Genomic DNA, 23,281 nt, shown 5'->3' on the forward strand with positions numbered 1-23,281 from the left:
TAACACCATAGATGTTACTATAGTTAATAATAAAAATATATACATATATATATTTTTTTTACATTTAGGAAATGTGTTCTAATGCCCTTCAGTAATAGTCAGATACTATAACAACTTTTTTTTATTTATATTATTCTCTTGAGGTTTATTTGACTATATTTTTATATTGAAGATGAGGGGTATTCTCTCAAAAGAAAGGCCCAGAGGGCCACAACAAAAAATATTTAAACCAATAATTTTATGGATAAGGAAGCCTAACAAGGTAACTAAGAATTAAGAAACAAATTGTAGGATAAATAATTGTTTTTAGGGTATCTGAAGGGTGATTTAAGACATGGGTCAAAACCGACCCATTAACATAAGAAAGAGTAACAGAAAGTTAACACTGGCCATATAATGATTTTGTATGTCTTTTTTGTGTATGTTTTCACAAATGACTTAATAATCTGCAGTGATCCATTTAGAAACTTAGGCAGTGTTGCCATTAACTTTGCCATTCAACATGAGAACTGTTCTGTATGATAAACCATATTTTCTATCAGTATTTAAAACAAACAGAATGGTGCTTTTATTGTTGGATACATGGTGATTTCTTAGTGAGAAAGAAAGCACACTAACTGTGGATCTGGAATCTGACTTTGGGTGACAGAAAACATGTAACAACATTATTCCGTATTCCGTAATCCGTTACAGTTACAGTGAAGAAGAAATCTCCTCCCACTAAATCACACTGACACTGACGTATAGCCACAAACATGGAGACAGTCAAACCCAACAGCACAAACAATCAAAATCCCTATTTAAGCTGAGGGTGGGACAACAGTCAAACTTAGCAGTAGAACCAATCAGAATCTCTTTTTCTCTAAAAAAACAAACAAACCCCAGAATCTCCATTTCTACTTCTTCCAAACATTTAAACCAGCACAAGTTTTGAATTTGCGAGAACTGCCGCAGCTCATCAATTCTGTAAATGTTTTTACTGTGAGTCATAAACTAATATTAATTGACTTTGACTTTTCATATTTGCGGGTTCTCACTTCTATCACTTTCTGTTAGCAGGTTATTTCCTGTGCATTCAAACTAAAACAAACGGCACAGTGTTGCGGAGTTCCTCAGTGCCACAATTCTAAACACAAACCGAGGTTTTTTCTAAATAATATAGGACCACGATGGAAAAAAGAGTAAAATCCAACCTTTAACTCAAGTGAATTTTAAGGGGAAAAAAAATCCCTGACTAAGAAATAATTATTCTTCATAAAATCACCTGTTCCACAATTATTGGCACCCCTAACATTTCTTTAGAAAATAAATGTAATTAAAGTATTTCTGTCAATTCTACAGTAGTTTACGAAGTTGATCAGAGTATGTAGGAACAAAAATTAGTAATTCACAACTTCCTGTTTCCCTGGGGTATAAATATGACGTGACACAGAGGCCATTTCACTTCAACATGGGCAAGACAAAGGAACATACCATTCAAGTAAGGCAGATGTGTGTTGACCTCCATAAGTCAGGCAATGGCTACAAGAAAATAGCCACTCACCTACACCTGTCCATATCTACTGTCAGAGGAATTATTAAGAAGTTTAAAACAACTGGAACAGTGGTAAACAAGCCTGGACGAGGACGCAAGTTTATTTTGCCACCACGCACAGTGAGGTCTCCAAAGCTCACTGTTACAGAATTGCAACAAATGGTAGCTTCTTGAGGTCACAAAGTCTCCAAAACAACCATCAGGCGCTATGTGCATGCCAACAAGCTGTTTGGGAGGCATGCACGGAAAAAAACTTTTCTCACTCACAATCATAAACGCAAACGTTTGGAGTTTGCTAAGCAGTACTGGAACTTCAACTGGGACCGTGTGCTTTGGTCAGATGAAACTAAGATAGAGCTTTTTGGCAACAAATGCTCTAAGTGGGTCTGGTGTAACACAATAGCTGAGTATGCAGAAATACACCTCATGCCCATTGTGAAATATGGGGGAGGATTGGTGCTGTTGTTGGCCTGTTTCTCTTTCAAAGGCCCTGGGAACCTTGTTAGGGTGCATGGCATCATGAATGCTTTAAAAATACCAGGACATTTTAAAACAAAATCTGGTGGCTTCTGCCCAAAAGCTGAAGATGGGTCGTCACTGGGTCTTTCAGCAAGATAATGACCCAAAACATATGGCTAAATCTACACAGAAATGGTTCACCACACACAGAATCAAGCTCCTCCTAAGGCCATCTCAGTCCCCAGACCTCAACCCCATTGAAAACCTGTGGGGTGAGCTGAAGAGGAGAGTGCAGAGAAGAGGACCCAGGTCGCTGGATGATTTAGAGAGATTGTGCAAAGAGGAATGGTCAAAGATCCCTCTATCTGTATTCTCCCATCTTGTGAAACATTATAAGAGAAGATTAGGTGCTGTTTTGTTGGCAAAAGGGGGTTGTACAAAGTATTAACATCAGGGGTGCCAATAATTGTGGCACACAAGATTTGATGTTAAACAATTATTTCTTAATGTGGGATTTTTTTCCTACTGAATAAATTCACTTGAGTTAAAGGTTGGATTTTACTCTTTTTTCCATCGTGGTCCTATATTATTTAGAAAAAAACTCAATTTATTAGAAGCTAAAGAACACATCTTAACCAGGGGTGCCAATAATTATGGAGGGCACTGTATGCCTAATATATATACCTAATATAACTAAATAAAACAATTTTATATCTTGTATTTTAAATATACACTATGGCAGCACAACTGGCTAACTTTGCAGAAAGTACCATCTATAAGACTCCTTCGGAGCTAATTATACTCACTTTATTATATAACTTTCAAAAGTCCAAGATTAAATAAACTGTTTATTCAAGAGAATCCACACGACCTGGATCAGATGTTATCAGCCAGGATACAGAGTAGAGCATCAAAGAGAGAGGGAGTGCATCTTAAGTACCTGACCATGACTACATGTCTCGGACATACCCTGGTATGTTAATCTGTTTATTACTATTACAACGTAAGACTGAATAAGTTTTGTTTGTTTTGATACTGATGTAAAGAGTAAGGATGGAGCCATTCTCATACTTATGGTTTCTGATGCTGATGCTGATGCTGATAGGCTGCCACTCTGATACTGAATTTTATGCATGATATGTGGTTAAGCTAGAGATATGAGGAAGGTCCTCAAGACAACATGTATAGCGTATTACTGCCATGTATTAAAATGCTCAGCAGGCTAACTTGTTCACAGTTTGGGTTGCACAGTGTGTGAAAGTTCCTTAATGTCAATCACAGTACTTTGGTTCCATAAAGAACCATTTTTTAAAGAAACTTTGAGTGTGAAAAAAGTAAGCTTTAGGAATAAGGAATATGATTTTAAAGTAACCTTCCCAACCGTGATTTACAAATGATTTTGTCAGTGTAACATTAAGAAAAAGTTTGGAGAAACTGTGGAGGAACCTCTTAAGGTTGTCTGAGGAACCTTTTTCTTCTAAAAACCTTTTCTTGAAGGCACCTCAAGCACCTTAAGAGGTTCTTCCACTGTTTTAAATTGAAGAACCTCCAAAAGTTCCTTAAGGATCTTTAACTTTTAACAGTGTATGTGTTGTTTGAATGGTATTTTTATATTTGTTAGAAACAATGTTGTTAAAGGGGAATTTCACAGATACTTTTTCGCATAATTTAAACAAAGTGTCCACAAAGTTATTCAAATTGGTTTGATTCTCCACTGTAAAAAGACTTACAGAGTCAGAATATCTCAAAGTGGTGGTGATATCAACTAGGAATCTGAAGAGTTTAACGCCTCTGCTTCCTTCCCACTGCGGCTACTTCATTCTACTTATTTTACATCAAACCACTCTGAATGACTGTAAAACCAAACCAGTTTAAAGTTGAAACAAACATTAACCAGTAGAAACAGACCCTTCTTGAAGTCAAGTAAAGTATTTAGCAAACAAAATGTATCAGTTAAATTGTACATAGTTTTGTGCTTTACTTGATCATATTATGTCATACTGTGATGTTTATATCATGATAAGTACGGTTTTGTGAAGTTTTTTGCTATTAGCCAGCAGTAAACATATGTCCTTCATTTGCTAAGACTAAGACATCGCTTGCAACAGTGTGCTGCAGTCAACTCATAACGAGGCCTCTGCCCTTGAACAGGACCACCATGAGAAGCAAGGCTAAACAAAGGCAGGCAGCTACCCATCCATTCCCATCCACTTGATTGATGAGAGAAAAAAACTTTTGCCTGATCATGCCGGCTGACCTTGTTTGCCTGATTCAATCAAATTTGTCTATTCTGGGACTCCAGTTTGTAACCATAAGACAGTGTCCCATCATTAAATACCACCAATACATGTTAAAGGTGGAGGGAAATAAATGCCTTTGTTTATTTTTTAATACAGCTGGAGTTTAATAATATGAAAGATATTTGCAACAACAATGGCTAAATGTGTCATTATTGTAATCAAGAAAGCAAATCTGTGTGTTTGTGCATCATGAAAAAAGTACAGAGACATGCATATATGTCATTATCGTACAGTACTATATCTTCCTATGCTTTTCACATAGATATGCATGTATCGCATCATTCAGCATAGTGTCATCATTATTAGTCCAATCATCAAATAAACATCTGAACAACACTATCTGTGACTACCTACTAAAAGTAAGGCCCTTTAGTTTTTAATATTTAATATTGTAAGCTCTGCTGTAACAATTTCTGGTGCTAGCTGCATAAAACTTTCACTTTTCCCAAGTCCATACCAGAACTTTGCCGTTGGGTTTTTCCTGTCTCGCCAGACTGACTCCCATCCACTCATCATCCCTGTCCCCTTGGCATGTCTTCCCACAAGACTCTCTTTGCTTGTTTCCTGAAAAAGGACAGTGGATTGTTCACACAAACAGAATCACAGGTAACAGCCTCTCTTCATGCACACTGTTTAGCAGTATTGTTTACTGTGTCAGTTTAGACTTAATGTCAAGACTCATTAACATCTCACTTTAAATAGTCACATGTACTAACTACTGTACTAACAACATTGACACATTATGCAAAAGTCTCATAAAATATGTAAAATGACATAAAAAGTTGTACTTTTGAATGCAGCTTCTGAATGAAATACATTCATAAATTACATATGACAATATGCATATTTTCCATAACACATGTAAATGTATTATTCATACAATGCTAATGACATAATGGTTAGACATTTGGCATTATAAAATTTGCAACAAAATATTTACAACAATCGTAACCTTACATTATGGTTCACAACATTATTAAAAATAATATTATTACTGACTGATTTCTTCTTTAAAAAGGTGAACAAATGTTAATGTTAAACATAAAAACTAAAATCTGTCCACATAATGATGCGATGTAAAACTGTGTAATATAATTACCATAAATATCTATTTGAAGTTGCAACTAGAGTTGGGAACCTCTGCTACAGAGACCTGTAACTTTTACTCAAAGCTCTAAACATGCTCACACTAGGACTGTGCAATAGGCCCATGTAATTGGTAATCTTGATTTTTAGACATGAACAAGCATTGTTAAAGAGAAGATGCCAAAGAACTGTGTGAAAACAAGCAATTTAACTGGGTTAACTACATACTTATTTGCATGGAATAAACCTAGTCGAACTGACTGTTGCTACATAAAGTATGTTTTAAGACAGACACCCATATTCACCTATTGTGTTAAACACAAATGGATTTTGGCCTCTGTGCCATAAACACACACATATACTAGTGAGCAAACATACAGTGAGCACACGTGCCTGGAGCGATGGGCAACACATCAAACCATCAACCCTGTCATCAACAGCCCAGTGCTCTAACTGCTAAGTCATCACTGCCCCCAGCTTGAATGGACAAACCATTAAAAAAATGTGCCAATTGTTAGATATCCTTCCAGCAATGTTTCATTTTAAACAAATGTAAGCAAATAAAAGGTACAATCTTCAATCTTATGGTTTGAATTATCCACACAATGAAATGGACATTGCAATGGAAAATTATCCAAACAGGATTTTATGTGATATCTAAGTAGATACAGCCATGCAAACTCAGTCATTGTATACACCTTCAGATGCTTAAAGCCCCTATATGTAAGACTGACTACCAGTGTAATTAGGAATAAATAGAGGAATCAACCAATCATGTTTTGATTCACAAGTGAGACCAATTTTGTTAGAAAAAAAAATCATTAGCCCTCCAAGAAGTCCTAGACACATCACTGGCTGACAAACAAGCGGTAGTACAGTGGTACATACTAATGTTCATTCCGATCATTTTTAGACTTATTCATTTATGCAGCTATGAATTTAGACAAATCATGCCAATTGTGTGTCAGTAGTGCAATAAATGAAATCTTGCACATACAGGTCAGCAGTTTCAGGTAATGTTTACATCAGGCACCAGAACAGAATGGGGGTCTCTGATTTTAGGTGGAATGACTGCTGGTGCCAGACAGGCTGATTTAAGTACTTCTATAATATGTAAACTTCTTGATCTCCTGTAATTTTTAGCACAACAGTCTCTAGAGTTAACTCAGAATGGCACAATAAAGAACTAAATATTCAGTGAGCGGCAGTTCTGCAGACAGAAATTTATTGATGACAGGTCAGCGGAAAATTCTCAGACTGATTTGAGCTGACAGGAAGGCTACAGTAACTCAACCACTCTGTATAATCATGCTGAACATAAAAGCATGAGTATTGTTGCTGACCATGTGCATGCCATCATGGTTACAATTTATCCATTATTTTAATTGCTTGGTGAGTGCATAATAATGTCTCTTGCAGGATTCAAATTAAACACATAAAATTTCTTAAATGACACCAGCATTATTGACAATATACGATTAGATTTTGCATAGAAGTCTGTAAAAGGCTGTTTTGGCAAATTAAGTTATTTTAACAAAGTTATTAACAAAGAATGAAAAGTACTTTATTATATTAACCCTTAAACCCTTGTTTGCAGGTGTCATATGTATATATGACAATATAACGGTAATACTGTATACTGTGATATTAAAAAAATTATGTCACATTTCGGTTCTATTTCATGGCCAAATAAGCATATTCCTCCCATGTGCATTTAAATGAGCCACAGGGTGGGGGTGCTATGGTAGCTCACTTATTGGTGATATCATACTCTGAAAACTGGTGGATAAAAAACCAAGCACACCATAGTTGTGAATTAACGACACTGAGATTGTTTGAAAGGGACAATAAGGCAAACCTGGATATGAAATATGCCTGAACACATGTATAACACATGTCTCAGATATGCAGCTTTATCCTCTAGACATGTGTTATTTGAGCCTTAGTTAGCTGGAGCATGGTGTTTACCATGCATACAAGCTAGCTACAGATCCAAAACCTTTGAGGAAAAAAAAAAGTATTTAGCTTTCTGTCAGTCAGACTTGAATTTGTTCTGCAGTATGCATACTGTTATCCTGCTAACACAGCTAATGCTAACCAGCTTCTCATTCTGATTCGGAGTTCAACATTTGCAGTTGTCAGACTGACAATATAACACTTCTTGAATGACAAATATAAATTTGTTCTTATCCACTTAGTTTTTAACCATGTAGCAAACTGAACTTTGTATTCAGTTTTAAAATAAGGCAAGTTGAGCTGGTACAGAAGCCATATCAATGTAGACCAGACAATTTCTCCATGTTGTTCTGGTGCACTTTCATGCTCCGAATCTCCTGTTCTGACAAATCTCAAAGTCACTGAAAAACACTGAACTAATTCTTATGTTCATGAAACCAGTCTGAAATGACAATTATCAAAGACGCCTTCCTAATAAAATGTTTGTTGAATGTATATCAAATAACTGGAAAAAAAGTAATAAAATGTATTATGCATTTGTAGAACTAGTAACAATACAACCTGTACTTGTGTACAAGAGAGAAGCCACATTTTAAAATGAAGAAAACTGCCACACTTAGGGAATTATGTGCTGGAGCTTTCCACTTGTGATAAGATACTTTTGTTCAATATTTCACTTGTCATGCTTTTGGAAGGCAGGCCTAACCAGATGTTCCCTGCTACACAAAAACCCTCAATCAATCTCAGGCATGAGGAACAGTCCCTGACTAATTCCAAAAATGCACAAAAAAGCACTACCTGATTTAGCAACCACAAGATAGCTGAACGTACAACATTTGAGCACACAATCTTTTCAGATGAGGGCACTGTAAGCATGTGCCTTAACTTAAACCCAAGTCTAGGCTATGGAGGAAATCCTTTTTGCGTATTTTAGTTCAACAAAAACATCCCTAATTTACTACTAAGCAAAGTGTCACAACTGAACATTGACCTTCATTGACAGAAAAGAGTAGCTGAATATCTCTTATTTTAGTGTTTAGGAAGCCACATGGAATTCAGTACTACACAATCTGTAGAAATGATCGTCGATGTCTATGAAAATACACCTGTCTCTTGCAAATCTGAAAATGTATTGCTTATTTGGCTTATTTGGATATATATCTCAATGTTTACTATACATACTGAACATATACTGAATATATATATATATATATATATATATATATATATATATAATGTAAATATAAATATATACATATATATTTTCAGTATGTATAGTAAACATCGACATTAATAAGACTAGCAGAGGAACCACTTAGCTAAGCCTTCATGTTACAGAATTACATTTCAGCTAAGGAAATAAATCTCACTACATAAATATGAAAAGTATTAAGCCATTTTTAGTCATGAAAGTACTACCACACTAATACACTGAACGATGCTGCTTTGTGGCATTATAAATGCTATCTGTTTTACACACTGATATAGTACAATTTGTTTTTATAAATGGCATATGTGTAAATGTGCATGTAGATTATTTAGCCCCACTGGCAAGCTCAGTGCTATCAGTTCCATGTGGACTCTATACACTGCATAAACAACCATACACGCTACACACACACACTAAATCAAAAACCGCAAATCCACCTTGGCCCCCCTGGTGTCTAAGGCCATACCTAGCCCCAGTGGCATTGGTAATGCACGACCAGTGCCACCAGTTCCATGATTTTATTTACTATATTAACAACACTATTATTTACCCCTCATGCTATACCAACGCAATCAAATACTGCCCTTCCCCAACCAACTTTACATACACATCCACTGACTCACCTTTTCCACACACTCTCACCTGAGCCACCAGATCTGTATATCTGGAACTAAAATGGAACTAATAACTCAGAGTAGTTAACACAATGCGATGTGGAACCTGTAGTTTTATACCCATAATCACAACCATTTAAGTTTATTTAACAAACATTAGCACCCGACACCCTCCATTACACTGCCCTACTACAAATAGCATCTTTAATGAAGGTGCTGGATCATCAGCATATTGGGGACCAATTGATATTAAAATGATAAATTGTGGTGATAAAATTGTGGCTGCTTCCGACACCAAGTACAACATTTACTTTGTATTCCAATACTACCCTCTTGAAAAACATTCAGTAAGATTCATAGTCATATGTTTTTTATCTAGAATGTTTAAAACTCTAAGAGCAATCAGAACGATTTTGTCGTTCTTCTCTATAATAACTCCTTATATACTTTTTAACAAAGGGTGGTGCTAAATGGCGTTAATGTAAATGTAAATTTTATATATGATTATTTAAAGATCCTTTGTTCTAAATAGCACAAACAATATTTTCCACTACTGTAACAAGCCAACGTACTCTTTTTCAGAACTAAATGTAACGTTTTTGTTACCGTGTAAGTGAATATTATTCGGAATGTATTTGATAGTAGTTGTGGAGTAGTTATACAGATAGGTGGCTATAGATAGAGTAGTTGTTGATGTAGATAGATATAGACATAGTAGATAAAGAGGTAGGTAATTAGAGCTGATATAGATCTACTCATGCTCAGAGCTTTGGAACCAAACCCCTCCCCCAGCATATAATCTAGGTGCAGACTATGATCATACATTGGAGAGCAAAGGTGACAGCTTCTGGGACAGTGGCTGTTTGCTTAGGCTCTAGTTACTGCTCTCCCCACTCCCTAGCACACGAAATGCACCAGTATCATGAACCTCAGTCCAAGGTGGATAAAACTCTTTTTTTGTGCATGCTTTTTCCCCAGAGGTTGATTATAATGTTTAAACAAAAATCCCTCACTGAAAAATAAGAACTTGTCACTGACAGCAATGCACTTCAAGTGTAAGTCAAGAACATTAAACACCATTAACCCTATCATTTGACAATTAATAGTAGGACACTGCCAAAATAACACTACTTATTACATACATAATATTTCATATTTCAACATATTTCATAAGGCAAGAAAAAAAGTCCTTTTGAAATCCTTGAGAAGAATGATTAAGAAATGCTCTCCAGACTATAAACATCTCATCAACTTTCCAGCTTTGCCTATTCCTGCGATCTCAATAACAGGCGTGTTTGCTTTCTCATCTGCTTGAGTCCTGAGTGCTCTGCAGCTTGGGGTTGTGACCAGTTCAGTCAGAAGATGGCTCACCTCCCAGTTACTCTCAGGATCGACTCAAGAACACACTGCAGGTTAAAGAGTTATCCAGGGAGTCTGCCCACATGTTCTGCTTTGATATTCAAGGCTAATTCCTTTTTTCAGCTTATAGTGTGAAGCAGGAGCTCACAATTTTTTCCCAGGCCATGTTCCTGCTAATCCTGCAAGCACTCAAAGTACTCAAATATAAAAAATTAATAATTTCCTTTTCTTCTTTAAACTTTCAAGCAATGCAACCAATGACTAGTAGTATTTTACTACTTCAATATGTGCTTGACTGATGGATTGATTATCCATGCCCCTCTGCAAGTACTAAGAAAAACGCTAAACAACTAACAAAGGCAAGTAAACAGTTAGCAATTTTAACCTTTCTTTTACATCAGATTCAACAGAAGCAGTGCATACAATTATATGTTAGCAACTCCATATGTAAGCAAACTGCAGGGGCCAAACAACAGCCACAGTGTGATATGGACTATTCATTTAGTCACATGCTGCATAATGCACATATTCAGACTTATACTCCTTTTGATTCTGCAGAGTAAGTATTGCACAAAAACACAATTCATTGTTTTAGCATACTCAAACTAAATGGCCCTATTACATTAAAATAAGGCATAACATCTGTCTCTCAAAGGCAAACTCATTATTATTACGGTTTTAAATGGATTCTGTGCTCGCTACTAAAGAGTAAAGTGTACACTTTCTTTGATGGATATCCCAAAAAATGTTAGAGAACAGAGGAAAACTATTTCCTATAACATGATGGGAGGGAAAACAGTAGGGATATTTCTCATTTTAATAATGATTTAGGCTTATGCGCTTACCAAAATGATCAGGGAAAAGGGATCAAATCTTTTGGTTGGACTTTTACACAGCCAAAAATATTCTGAATTTAAGATTGCATTCATTTAATATTGGGACAGGCTGTTCCTCTCACATGACGGGGTTGTTCACAGGACATGGCAACTTTATCTTTGTGTACTCTCCATTTAAAAAGAATGATTAATAGTAAAGTCCTGGGAGCAAGACCTTAGCCCCTACTTACCAAACACAGAAACATTCAAAATTTACAACTGCCCTTTCAATAAAACTTCAGGGTAATTGACACTACTTTACCATTATTATTGGTGCTATTTCTCGAAGGCCCTCCCAGTGCTGTGAGGGGTCTTTTACAGCATGATTCATGCGTGTTCAGGGTTAAAGGAAAAGCTCAGGCCCCAGGCCTGCTGGCAGCAACCATTTATTTCTGTGTGTTCTTTCAATGACACACAGAGTAAGCAGGAGTGCACATATTAATACCACATAAACCACTCTCTTCCCTCAACCACAAGAACCACAAGAAGAGCCAAGAGATCTACAACTCAAACAGTTGGCCCAATGGCTTGGAAAATATTAGAAAATATTAGAAAATTATTTTAGATATGAGAAAATATTAGAAAATATTAGGCATTTACCATTTCTATCATAATATTCCTGGACTCCTGAAGTTACATATAGTTCTTTATTGTTCAGAGTTTTCAGAGTTAACTGCACTCACAAAAAATAGCAAAAAATTAAGGAATCGGCCTATAAAGCACAAACCACAGTCAATCACAACAACCAAGAATATCTCAAAAAATCATTGTAATGTTTACAATAGGGAAAGAATAACAGAAGCTGTTATCAGTACCAAAAACAGGGCATAACCATAATAACAAAGAGCACTAAAACAACAGAATGAGTTAACAGCTTTTCCCTCAGATTGGACACAAATTTCCATGAAATCATATTTTGACTGCCACACTCTGACAGGTATCACCTACCTCTGCCCAGGTCGACCTCTGTGCACCGTCGCTCCGGGTTGCTGTGGATGCGGCACTTAAAGACAGCTCCAGGAGAGTGTATTGAGCTGCTGAAGGAAGAGTTAGCCCTGGGAGCCCCTACCAGAATCCTGAACACAGAATAAATACATTTACAATTTTTTGTACAACAGTAGGCCCAATAGCACAACATTTGCACGTGGCATGTTGCGATGCATTAGATGGTTGTCCTACGTGAAGTGCTTCAATGATTTAAAAATAAAGGGTATTAATATATATATATATATATATATATATATATATATATATATATATATATATATATATATAGTCTTCGCTCAGTGAACTGTTTTCCAGCTATTTATAATAAACGCCCTGCCCGTGTCGTTTTGAACGTGGGGACAGAAATTTCTTCCAAATTTGACTTTGTACATGGAGCCCACTCTTACGCCTCAGACTGCCAGGATTTCCACATTCATTGTCCCAGAAAGAGCTTTATCATGCAGGAACATCGGGGGCACATGATCTTGACTGAAAACGCACAATAAACATGTTTAAACATGTTGAAACAGAAATTACCTATTTTTTTTTACCAGAAAATCCTCAGTATTACTAGGGTTGAAAACACAGGACTAAACGGCTTTCCAAAATAACTAGATATGTAATTTCTTTAAGCCTAGCTAACATTTGCATCGAATTTGACAATGCCCTTAAGATAACCTGACTAGTTACGCTGAAGAAGTGATAAGACTGGAAACAGATGCACCCACGATACGCAAAATAACCACCATTTCACGTTTAAGGGCAGATTACACAGGCTTATTTCGCACAGTAACAACACTGGTCTAAGACTACTTCAGTTAAGAGAGTAGAGGGTCAACTCACCAGCGTGTACTATCATGGAAGTGCTCAAGCACTGAGTATCCAAAAAACGTCTCATGTGGTCCACGAAACACCACGGGGTGTTCCAGGTCAATATTGTACGAATAAGCCAACGTTACGGACAAATACAAGTAAAAAACATCCACCATTCCTCTTTTTTGTGTAAACAGTTCCGACATCCTGCCGTACATCCTCAGCGCAGTCTTCGCAGATGCAATAAGAGTTAACAATGCAACGGTAACGTCTCGAACGCCTCAGTGATGGACTCCCAAACTACATTTAAACTAAGTCACTCTCAAAAGTTTGTTCAACTTGTCATCAAACGCAGAATTCTGCAAAAACCCACAGCGGCCCTGGAGCATTACTCCGATCATCTGCTTGCGGATAGTTAAAGTAGCTGCTCGTAGTTGCTGTTGGCGTTAAGTGCGCTCGCTCTAAATACGTACGCTGTTGCGCACGAGCGTCACATTTCATCTCAGCACAGAAAGCCTTCAGCATTGGCCCCTTTCCCACTGCTGCCCCCTGCCGGAGGAACACGGTGCCCACTTAAGATCTTCTCGCCTCATCTTTTTTCTTTTCTGTTCCATCATTCATTAATTCATTTAACTGTTGCTAGTGTCGACCAGAGGAGGTTGGTTCCAATTTTTGAGCCTTATATAAAATCGCGAACATGTCAGACATCACCTTTTACTTTTTAAATTTCTGACCATTAAGCACACTGGATGCACTGGAACAGCATTTCAGAGGAACATACAGTGAGTGAGTGAGAATACAATACACACAGCAAAAATTAAAAAATCTGTCCAATGTCAATAACAGTTTTAAGCATTCACTTACCTGTAACTTTAATGAGGAACACAGTTAATCTATGGTAGTACTGGGTAGGGTTACCTTTTACAGCCTCAATTCTTCTAAGCATGGATTCCACAAAGTGTTGAAAACCTTTTAGATTAAGTTTCAGACATATTTTGTTTTGTGACCTTATTACACTGGGAGTAGGTTTTAGGAGGGGGGTTATTTGTGACCATGAAGGATCAGCAGAAAAAAAAAAGTTCACATAGGCTGTGGCATTCAAACAACGATGGCTTGATATCAGCGGGCCCAATGTGTTCCAAAAACATTCTGTACACCATCACACCACAGTTGACACAAGGGAGGTTGGTCCATAGATTCAAGCGATTGCACCAAATTCTGACCCAGGCAAAGCATAGTTTAAGCTTACATTAATATATATTTTTTAATATTATTATTATTATTATTATTATTAATTTTTTTTTTTAAATATGTTTTAAAATAATACTTAGCAGATAAACGGTATTAAAAGCTTTTGACTTTAAGACAGCGTTTAAGTTATAGTCTTGCTTTCAGATCTAAAAACATGCCTTTCTGTCCATCCTTCCAGATGACAACTCAATACTGTGGGTCTGGAAGGTCACGGATCAAATCAGACAAATATGTTGCTGGTGTTCTCAGAACGGAGACTCGGATGGTGAGAAGCACAAGATGCTTCAACTAGAAAGGCTGAACACTGGAGGTATGGAAAAAAAAAATCTTCTTGCAAGACTCCGAAAAGGAAAGGTAACAGGTGGTGACACAAAATACTGCATTTGTTACTTTATTTTAAATACAGGGTTGGCCATTTATATGGATACACCTAAATAAAATGGGAATGGTTGGTGATATTAACTTCCTGTTTGTGGCACTTTAGTATATGGGAGGGGGAAAACTTTTCAAAGATGGGTGGTCCATTGTGGCCATTTTGAAGTCGGCCATTTTGGATCCAACTTTAGTTTTTTCAATGGGAAGAGTGTCATGTGACACATCAAACTTATTAAGAATTATGGTGTGCTTCATTTTAAAGTAACTTTATTCTCTTTGTTTACAGCCATTGACATGTCACAGAGGTAAATACGTGAGAAGTGAATAGAAAATGTGTTGATGTCAGCTGAACGCGGTACCCGGGTCATTGCAACAGATTTCAATGCAAGACACCCTACGAGACCACCCATCTCCCATGCTACAGTTAGCAAACTGCTTGCCAAGTTTCGTGAAACTGGTTCAGTGTTGGATTTGCCAAAATGTGGATGCATGAAAACTGTCACTAATGAAGAAACATCAGTGGCTGTCCTAGCTTCATTCAGCAAGAGCCCACAGCGTAGCACTCGCCGCATGTCACTGGAGAGTGGCATCAGTCGAACATCCCTTCGGCGGATATTAGCTACTCACAAATGGCACCCTTACGAACTCCAGCTGCTGCAGCAGCTCAACGAGGATGACCCAGATCGGCGCACTGAATTTGCAAAATGGGCAAAACAAAAATTGGAACAGGACCCTTAGTTTACACAGAACATTTTGTTCAGTGATGAGGCAAACTTTTATGTGAATGGTGAAGTTAACAAACAAAACCACTGCTATTGGTCTGACACTAACCCATTGGATAGATCCCTCCAAGACTGTTGGAACACAAAAATTTATGGTATGGTGTGGTATATGGGATACAAAGATAGTGGGGCCATTCTTCATCAATGGAAACCTCAAGGCCACTGGATATTTGAAATTGCTACATGATGACGTGTTTCCCTCTTTATGCACTGAAGGTGCATGAGTTCCCGGAGTTTTTCCAGCAAGATGGTGCACCACCACATTATGAGTGTCAGGTCTGAGCATTCCTAGATGAACAGTTTCCCGGAAAGTGGACTGGCCAGTTGAATGGCTCCCAAGGTCTCCCGATCCGACCCCCTTAGACTTTTATCTTTGGGGTCATCTGAAGGCAATTGTCTATGCTGTGAAGATACGAGATGTGCAGCACCAGAAACTACAGATACTGGAAGCCTGTGCTAGCATTTTTTCTGCGGTGTTGCTATCAGTGGGTGAAGAGTGGGAGAAGAGGGTTGCATTGACAATCCAACACAATGGGCAGCACTTTGAACACATTTTATAAGTGGTCAGAAACATGTAAATAACTAATGAAAGAATAAAGTTACGTTAAAACCAAGCACACCATTGTTTTTCTTGTGAAATTCTCAATAAGTTGAGATGTGTCACATGACCCTCTTCCCATTGAAAAAACTAAAGTTGGATCCAAAATGGCCACAAATGTGCCACAAACAGGAAGTTAATCTCACCAAACATTTCCATTTTTTTTAGGTGTATCCATATAAATGGCCCACCCTGTATATAATCTTTATCTTAATATGAGCTGTTGAGGCGTCTGTGTTTAGTGTTGTTCTAAATGTTTTCTGCGTCCCAGAATGGCAATTTTTACTGTAAATTAAAGAGAAGGATGGCCTATGACCTTTAAACAGTACTGTAGTGTCTGAGTGTTTGTTTCTAATGCTCTGAGAGTTTCTCCCTAACATCAGTTGACTCATTAGATGTTTTGTATCCTGTTGTAAATAGAACTTCCCAAGTGCAATTTAACTGAAGCAAGCAGCAAGTAAAACAAAATTCATCAAGTATTTAATACAGACACATTTATGAGGATTAACTAATATAAAGATTTCACAGCAAGTGTAAGTGTACTGTAAATAGATTTTTATTTGCTGTTTAAAATGTAATAATGTAGCAACAGTCACAATGTGCCCTATGATACAGATTCATAAGTTTTTGTTTTGCTCAGTGATCATTTACAATTTACAGTACGATGTATATTTTGTCAGTTCTCTTGAAAATATAGTATTAGGTCACCAAAAAAAACAAAAAACAAAAACAAAAACAAAAACAAAAACTGTAGTAAACCAAGTAAGTACTAAGAGCCTGCGTGTTAAAGTCATCCACATACACACGTGCAGAGAGGACCTTTAAAGGGATGTTTCACCTCCTCATTAAGAGATGAATAGAAAGACTAAACGAAACATAAAACATACAAAAAAATATCATACTTATTGCACAAAACTTAAATCCATCCAAAATCTATTAAAAGAACAAGGAAAATCATCTACCCTCAACCAAAAAAACAAAATAATAAATTACAAAGGTTTGATTTTCTTACAGGATCTAAGCTGAGGAAGTTCTCTGAATCTGACATTTTATCTAACAACCTACACCAGCAACTGTACAATCAAATCGTTTCACACACACACACACACACACACACACACACCTTTCTCACATTCTCAATCATTCGCTCCCCCTGCTTACAAACACACACCTGGGCAAACATACATACCACAAAAATATGTAAAGGAAAGAGTTAATTAGTCAACTGAATAGTAATTCTAGCCCCTTTAAACCATCTTTTAGCAGCAGCAACAACAGCAGCAGCAGGACCTGTCTTACTCTCGGATGGGCCAGGCACAGGCATGGTTCCAGTTCATCTGAGCCAAGGCTTTGGTGTGCATGCACACACAGGGAAAAAAAAGACATGTTAATTAAACTATGAAGAAATGGGCACATGCATACAAATATTTAAATAATATAAATTAGCCTTTAGCCTGCTTGTTTAATGAAAAACACTGAACACATGATCATGTGTTCCATGACTGCAACATCTGTAGTAGATTTAAACACCTGGCTTCCAATGTTCTTATCTGGCTCTGTCCACAATAACTTTGCAAGGAATTATAAATGATAATGCTGATGTGAACATTTCAAAACAGCCTAAAGGCACTTTTGAGAGGGTGAAGGACATCAGGGAACTTTGTGATAGCACATATGCAGTACATGCTGGCTCACAGCTGTTTCAGTTTTATGTAAGGTATAGTAGACACAATACACAATTGGAAACATATTTTCAGGCAGATAATCTAAAAACAGACTTTACCATCACTCTGGAATCCTCACGCTCTAGAATTTTCTGTGCCTGGTCCGGGGGAAATTTGAGCATGGAAGTGATGACTTTGGCCATCGTCTGCGAACAAGTGACCAAAAGACATAGTCAAAAGTTGAATCCAGAATGTAATACTGCACACAACAGCCAATAGAATTTCATTACATTAAGAGTGGCATAATTGTAAATAATGGGTGTCCTTGGCTTAGAGGAGGCTGTTGTGACACACTTTACTACTGACAGCATGCCAGTACTTCATGTTGACATTTCACTGCCGAAAACAAGTATGTAATAAATGATGGAATGATTGTTTCACCATAGGCACCAGGAAAGTTAATTTTGTAGTACATAAATAAATGCAAATCATGCTCTTCAGACCAGAATAAAGGCTCGAAGCTTGACCTTCTGGAGAGTTACACTTACTATAAGCACAGACAAACTCACAATAAGTATAAGGCTTACCCTTACAGTCAGGTTTCGGTCACAAATTTAGTAGGAACTAAATCGGCCAATGAGGGAGCAAAACAACTTAAACCATTGTGTAGATTCTCCATGAACCCGTGCACCCTCCCTCACACTTCCCTGTAAACAATTAAACTTTGCAAAAGCAAAAAAAAACCTCATTACCAGCCGCATGCTGTGTAATCAGCTCCAGACACATCTGCCAGTGAATGCATGCTTAGGCCTATAAATACGGTGCTAATCAAAACCAGTGCTACTGCTTAGTCCCAGCTCTGCTTCTAAAATGGCAGGCACGGCTGCGTCAACACCCCACCGACTTGCCTGCCGGACATCCTCCTTCACATGACGGCTCAATGTGATGTCATAGGGCCATCAACTGTTTATTGTCAACCCATGGCTACCCTGCTGATTTTAGGGCCCTGACAACTGGGCTGTTAATTAGCCTGGACTAAATGGACAAGGGTTGTTAATTAGGGTCTTGCTACGCAGACACAGTGTGTCTTTTGTATGGGGTTCCGACACTGCAGTGGACATATTTTTATAACAGACTTTTTCATTTCAGGCCAGTGGCTGAAAAGGACATACTGAACGTGTGTCAATGTGCTACACAGAAGCATATGTTTCCTAGGTATTTTATTTCAAAGAGTAGCAGTTGTACAAATCAAGTCTAAGTAAGAACTTTTTAAATAAGCTAAATTAATAAACAGAATAACAATTTGCAGTCTATTATAGTGTAGTAAACAAAACACTTTCAAGAATCAGGGAAGAATTATGAGTCTATAACTGTACTAATAACCAAAATAGTTTCATTCACTTTTCAGACATGTTTGAATACTTTTGCACAAACACTGCAAAATATGGATTACTGATCCTTTTTCCTTATGATACAGCTAAATCGGATAAGACAAAATTTTGACTTTATACGTTTTTTTTTTTTTTTTTTTTTTTTTTTACAGGCACTGTTTTTTAGTGCCACTTACAGTGTTGTGTGAATGAGTGGAGACATGCAGTGAGCGGGGGGGGGGGGCAAAAACAAAAGCACCACCTCTCTCCCCTGGTGATAGGCAGTGAGCAGCTCTGAGGTGAGCTGTTTACCTTTACATTTTACGACAATCTGTGATATACAATGATGAAAACCTGAAACTAAATTTCTGAAAATAATTCACCCAAAAACACCCCAGCACTGTCAGAGCAATAACAATGTTTGTGGACCACTGTGAGGTGACCAAATTCCATCTAAAGTGATCAAACCCAATAGGAACCAATATGTTTCTTTTCTGCAGACCTGCTTACAAGTTTAATTTCCTCACACACTCGCAAGCGTGCATGCGTAAATAAAACTTAGCAGAGTTAGTTAGACATTAGAAGTAGTGCAGAAAATGTTTTAAATATTACCGCAGTTGTTGCAAAACACGTCATGAAATCTATCCAAGTTCTGCATGAGATTTTGAAACAATGTCTAATCTGTCAATTCTAAGCGAACCAGAACTAAAATGCAACAATGTATGATTTTCCCCCAAGATTTCCATTGATCTCACAAACTGCCTCAGACAAGTTCTCTGTTTGACGGCCATTGATTGCTAGATTCCCTGATGTAATTTTAAAAGTGACTCTGAAAATGTAAGCTAATATTAAAACTGAATGCTTTTTAGAAATGTGATTGTACATCACCAACCATGAGATTCAGTTTCAAATTCAAAAGAAACTGTTAAATTTAGAATTCTGTTTCAGATTCTAAATAATAACATTGAAACTCAAATGCATTCAAATGCACATTTCTATCGGCATAGTTGTTATCTGCTTCTTAACTGCATTACATTAAAGCAAGCTATAAAACAACAGCACTCTTATCACTTGCAATAACTGACGATAATTACAACAGTGTTTTTTTTTTTATAGCCTGCAAATAATATAATCAACCATATATCATACATCCTTAACATGTATTTTCAAGAATCAAATGAGCATTCGTGAACATACATCAAATATCTCTGGAAAGTAAGAATGGGACATACCTTTGTCTCTCGCCCCATCATGTACTCAAACATGACCTTTCGCAGGTACTCAAACTCAGTGGGCTCGGTGAGGGGATCGACACTGTAGTGTGAGGGTTCTGCTAGGACACATTCATTCATCATTAGTAGGAGTGTAACATACATTCTGTTGCATTAATCATTTTGTGAATCAGTAAAACCATACTCCTTTAAACCATTATCATCTACTAGTCCTACATAATAGACAGTGTTACTGGAAAGCAGCCCCTGGTAGTTAGAGATTTGTAGGCAGCTTGTAAACAGTGCTCTGTCTTTCTCTGCCTCTCTCTGTGCCCTCCAGCTTCTGCCTCTACCACACACTGCTCTGTCAAGGCCCTAATTACAACCAGAGCAGGCAGATGACAGGCTTATGAACTCAGCAAACGTGATCCGCTCGGCCTACATTACCTCAACACCAGCGATTTAGTGCAAGTTAACATAAAAAAAACAAACAAAAAAACAAAACACAGAGGACACCATAGGAACACATATGAATGGCCCCTGTTCTGATAACTCATTCACTTATCGTCTGGCCTGGTGCCTGAGGGTTTGGCCCATGCACTGACATTTATAGACAGGATACACATAAATGCTTTAGTGTGCTGTAGTGTATATGCTCATGGCATATAATAGTGCTCTCTCTTTCCCCCCACCTTCCCCACCCCCGACACACCTCTGCAAAAGAGTAATCAGTCAGTAAATCAGCAGGACTGCTAGCCGTGCTGTGGCCTCAGTTATGGTAGTTAGACACACACTTTTCAATAGCGCTGAAAACGTATAACGGCAGCATTGTGGCTATAATACAAAATAGTCTCTTTCTATTGGGGTTGGTTCTCTTTGCACTTTTCTGATTTTCTCTTTGTGAAGAAACTGCAAAGAGAATGATTGGTGACTTTCGGATCATATCACAATAAACCTATGCAGGGAAAGATTTTACTGCCACTGGTGGATATATTATTATGTATATATATACACAACTGGAAACACGTAGCAGCAAGCATACCAAGCAGTTTGCTTCTCTGGAATATCTGTCTAACAGTAGCTGATGACATCAATAGGTCACACATGTGCCAAACACAACCTAAAAGTGAGTGAAGGTGCCAGGCCAACCCAAACAAGCCTTTGATCAGGAAGCGTAGATAAAGAAGACAGTCGTAAATAACCTGACCCACCAAACTGACCCGAGGCCGGCATGTCTAGTCACAGCAGGGGCTGAGGACAGGAAACCTGAGACACACACTACTTTCACAGGGCCTTCTATCACAAGACAATACAGCAAATACAGATATGGGCAGTAGTTTATTGCAACCATTAACACTTGCTTAAAATGGTTCATGAAAATAATGGCATACGGCAATGTTTTTACAATCTGATATAAAAGATATATGAAAATATTTGTCATGTTTTGGAAAAGTTCTGAAGATTTCCTTTTATAGATTTCCTATAAATTGAGTATAAGTATAAAATATTACGTGAGTTTTTTTTAATGCTTTGAAGTTTTGAAGTAAGAGATGATACTAGGATGTAACCACTAATTGTAACCACGAAAGCTAGTGGGGGGCCCTTAGCATACACTCGTTTCCTTACAACGCTTCCTGGCAAACACTGTAATCCATTATTAACAGTTAGCAGTTTTAAATAAAGTATTTATTTAAACACAGGTAAACAGTCATTTTAAAGAGGCAAGGACATGTTTTCAATGTGATTAGTAGGGTGGATAATTGTGCCTGTGAAATTTGGAAGGCGGATTGTTTAGTGGTATGTCTCAAAGAAAGATCAAAAGACTTAAAGATACTTTAATTTCATGAAGAACTATAATTTAGATCCTAAAGTCTATGAAGAAAAAAGGCAATGATGTAAAGTATTTCTCAAATAAGGCAAGACATAGCAGGCAGAAACAATCATTTATTTATTTTAGATTTTAAATTAAATGCATGTACCTTCACCTACACTGTAAATACACTGCTCAAAAAATACTTAAAAACACTTAAACAACACAATATAACTCCAAGTAAAGCAAACTTCTGTAAAATCAAACTGTCCACTTAGGAAGCAACACTGACTGACAATCAATTTCACATGCTGTTGTGCAAATGGAATAAACAACAGGTGGAAATTATTGGCAATTAGCAAGACACACTCAATAAAGGAGTGGTTCTGCAGGTGGGGACCTACAGTTGTGTTCAAAATAATAGCAGTGTGTTTAAAAACATTAGTAAAGTAGAAAATTGTTATAGTATAGTTTTTATTTCCATGCATTGTGAACATTGCATACTGTTTTCCAAAACATGAAGAAATGTATATAATTTTTAACTACTATAACAAAAAATTAAAATTGGGCTGTTCAAAAAAAAAATAGCAGTGTCTGCATTTGTCTTTACAAACTCAAAATATGTACTCTTTTTTTTTTAGGATTTAGCATTCCTGTGAATCACTAACCTAATATTTAGTTGCATAACCACAGTTTTTTTAGAACTGCTTCACATCTGTGTTTCATAGAGTCAACCAACTTCTGGCACCTGTCAACTGGTATTTCAGCCCAGGAGTTTTCTATCGGATTAAGGTCCGGGGATTGGGCTGGCCACTCCATAACCTTAATTTTGTTGGACTGGAACCAAGATTTTGCTTGTTTACTGGTGTGTTTAGGGTCGTTGTCTTGTTGAAACACCCATTTCAAGGGCATTTCCTCTTCAGTGTAATGCAACATGACCTGTTCAAGTATTCTGATATATGCAAACTGGTCCATGATTCCTGGTATGTGGAAATAGGCCCAGCACCATACAGTAAGAGAAACATGC

The 23,281-nt window shown here is 37.3% G+C and overlaps 2 protein-coding genes across 5 annotated transcripts in view; both read right to left on the reverse strand.

The window, feature by feature from the left end:
• itga9 (integrin, alpha 9) overlaps nucleotides 1-13,643 on the reverse strand; it is a 65,515-nt gene extending 51,872 nt beyond the window's left edge. Inside the window, exons 1-3 of the mRNA XM_072677517.1 lie at nucleotides 13,224-13,643; nucleotides 12,342-12,469; nucleotides 4,751-4,857 (exon numbers count right to left, since the gene is read on the reverse strand). Of these exons, the coding sequence (XP_072533618.1) occupies nucleotides 4,751-4,857; nucleotides 12,342-12,469; nucleotides 13,224-13,411 (423 nt within the window). The 5' untranslated portion in view covers nucleotides 13,412-13,643. The remainder of the gene's footprint in view (nucleotides 1-4,750; nucleotides 4,858-12,341; nucleotides 12,470-13,223) is intronic.
• Nucleotides 13,644-16,739: 3,096 nt separating this feature from the next.
• golga4 (golgin A4) overlaps nucleotides 16,740-23,281 on the reverse strand; it is a 28,414-nt gene continuing 21,872 nt past the window's right edge. For 3 of the 4 annotated variants that reach the window (XM_072677561.1, XM_072677560.1, XM_072677558.1), the window contains 3 exons: nucleotides 20,466-20,566; nucleotides 17,983-18,069; nucleotides 16,740-17,547 (listed from right to left, as the gene is read on the reverse strand). In XM_072677561.1, coding sequence (XP_072533662.1) covers nucleotides 17,533-17,547; nucleotides 17,983-18,069; nucleotides 20,466-20,566 — 203 coding nt within the window. In that variant the 3' untranslated portion in view covers nucleotides 16,740-17,532. The remainder of the gene's footprint in view (nucleotides 17,548-17,982; nucleotides 18,070-20,465; nucleotides 20,567-23,281) is intronic. The other variant, XM_072677559.1, reaches the window with a different exon arrangement.

The sequence above is a fragment of the Salminus brasiliensis genome, chromosome 4 (genome assembly GCF_030463535.1).
Source record: "Salminus brasiliensis chromosome 4, fSalBra1.hap2, whole genome shotgun sequence".
Classification (NCBI taxonomy): Eukaryota; Metazoa; Chordata; class Actinopteri; order Characiformes; family Bryconidae; genus Salminus; species Salminus brasiliensis.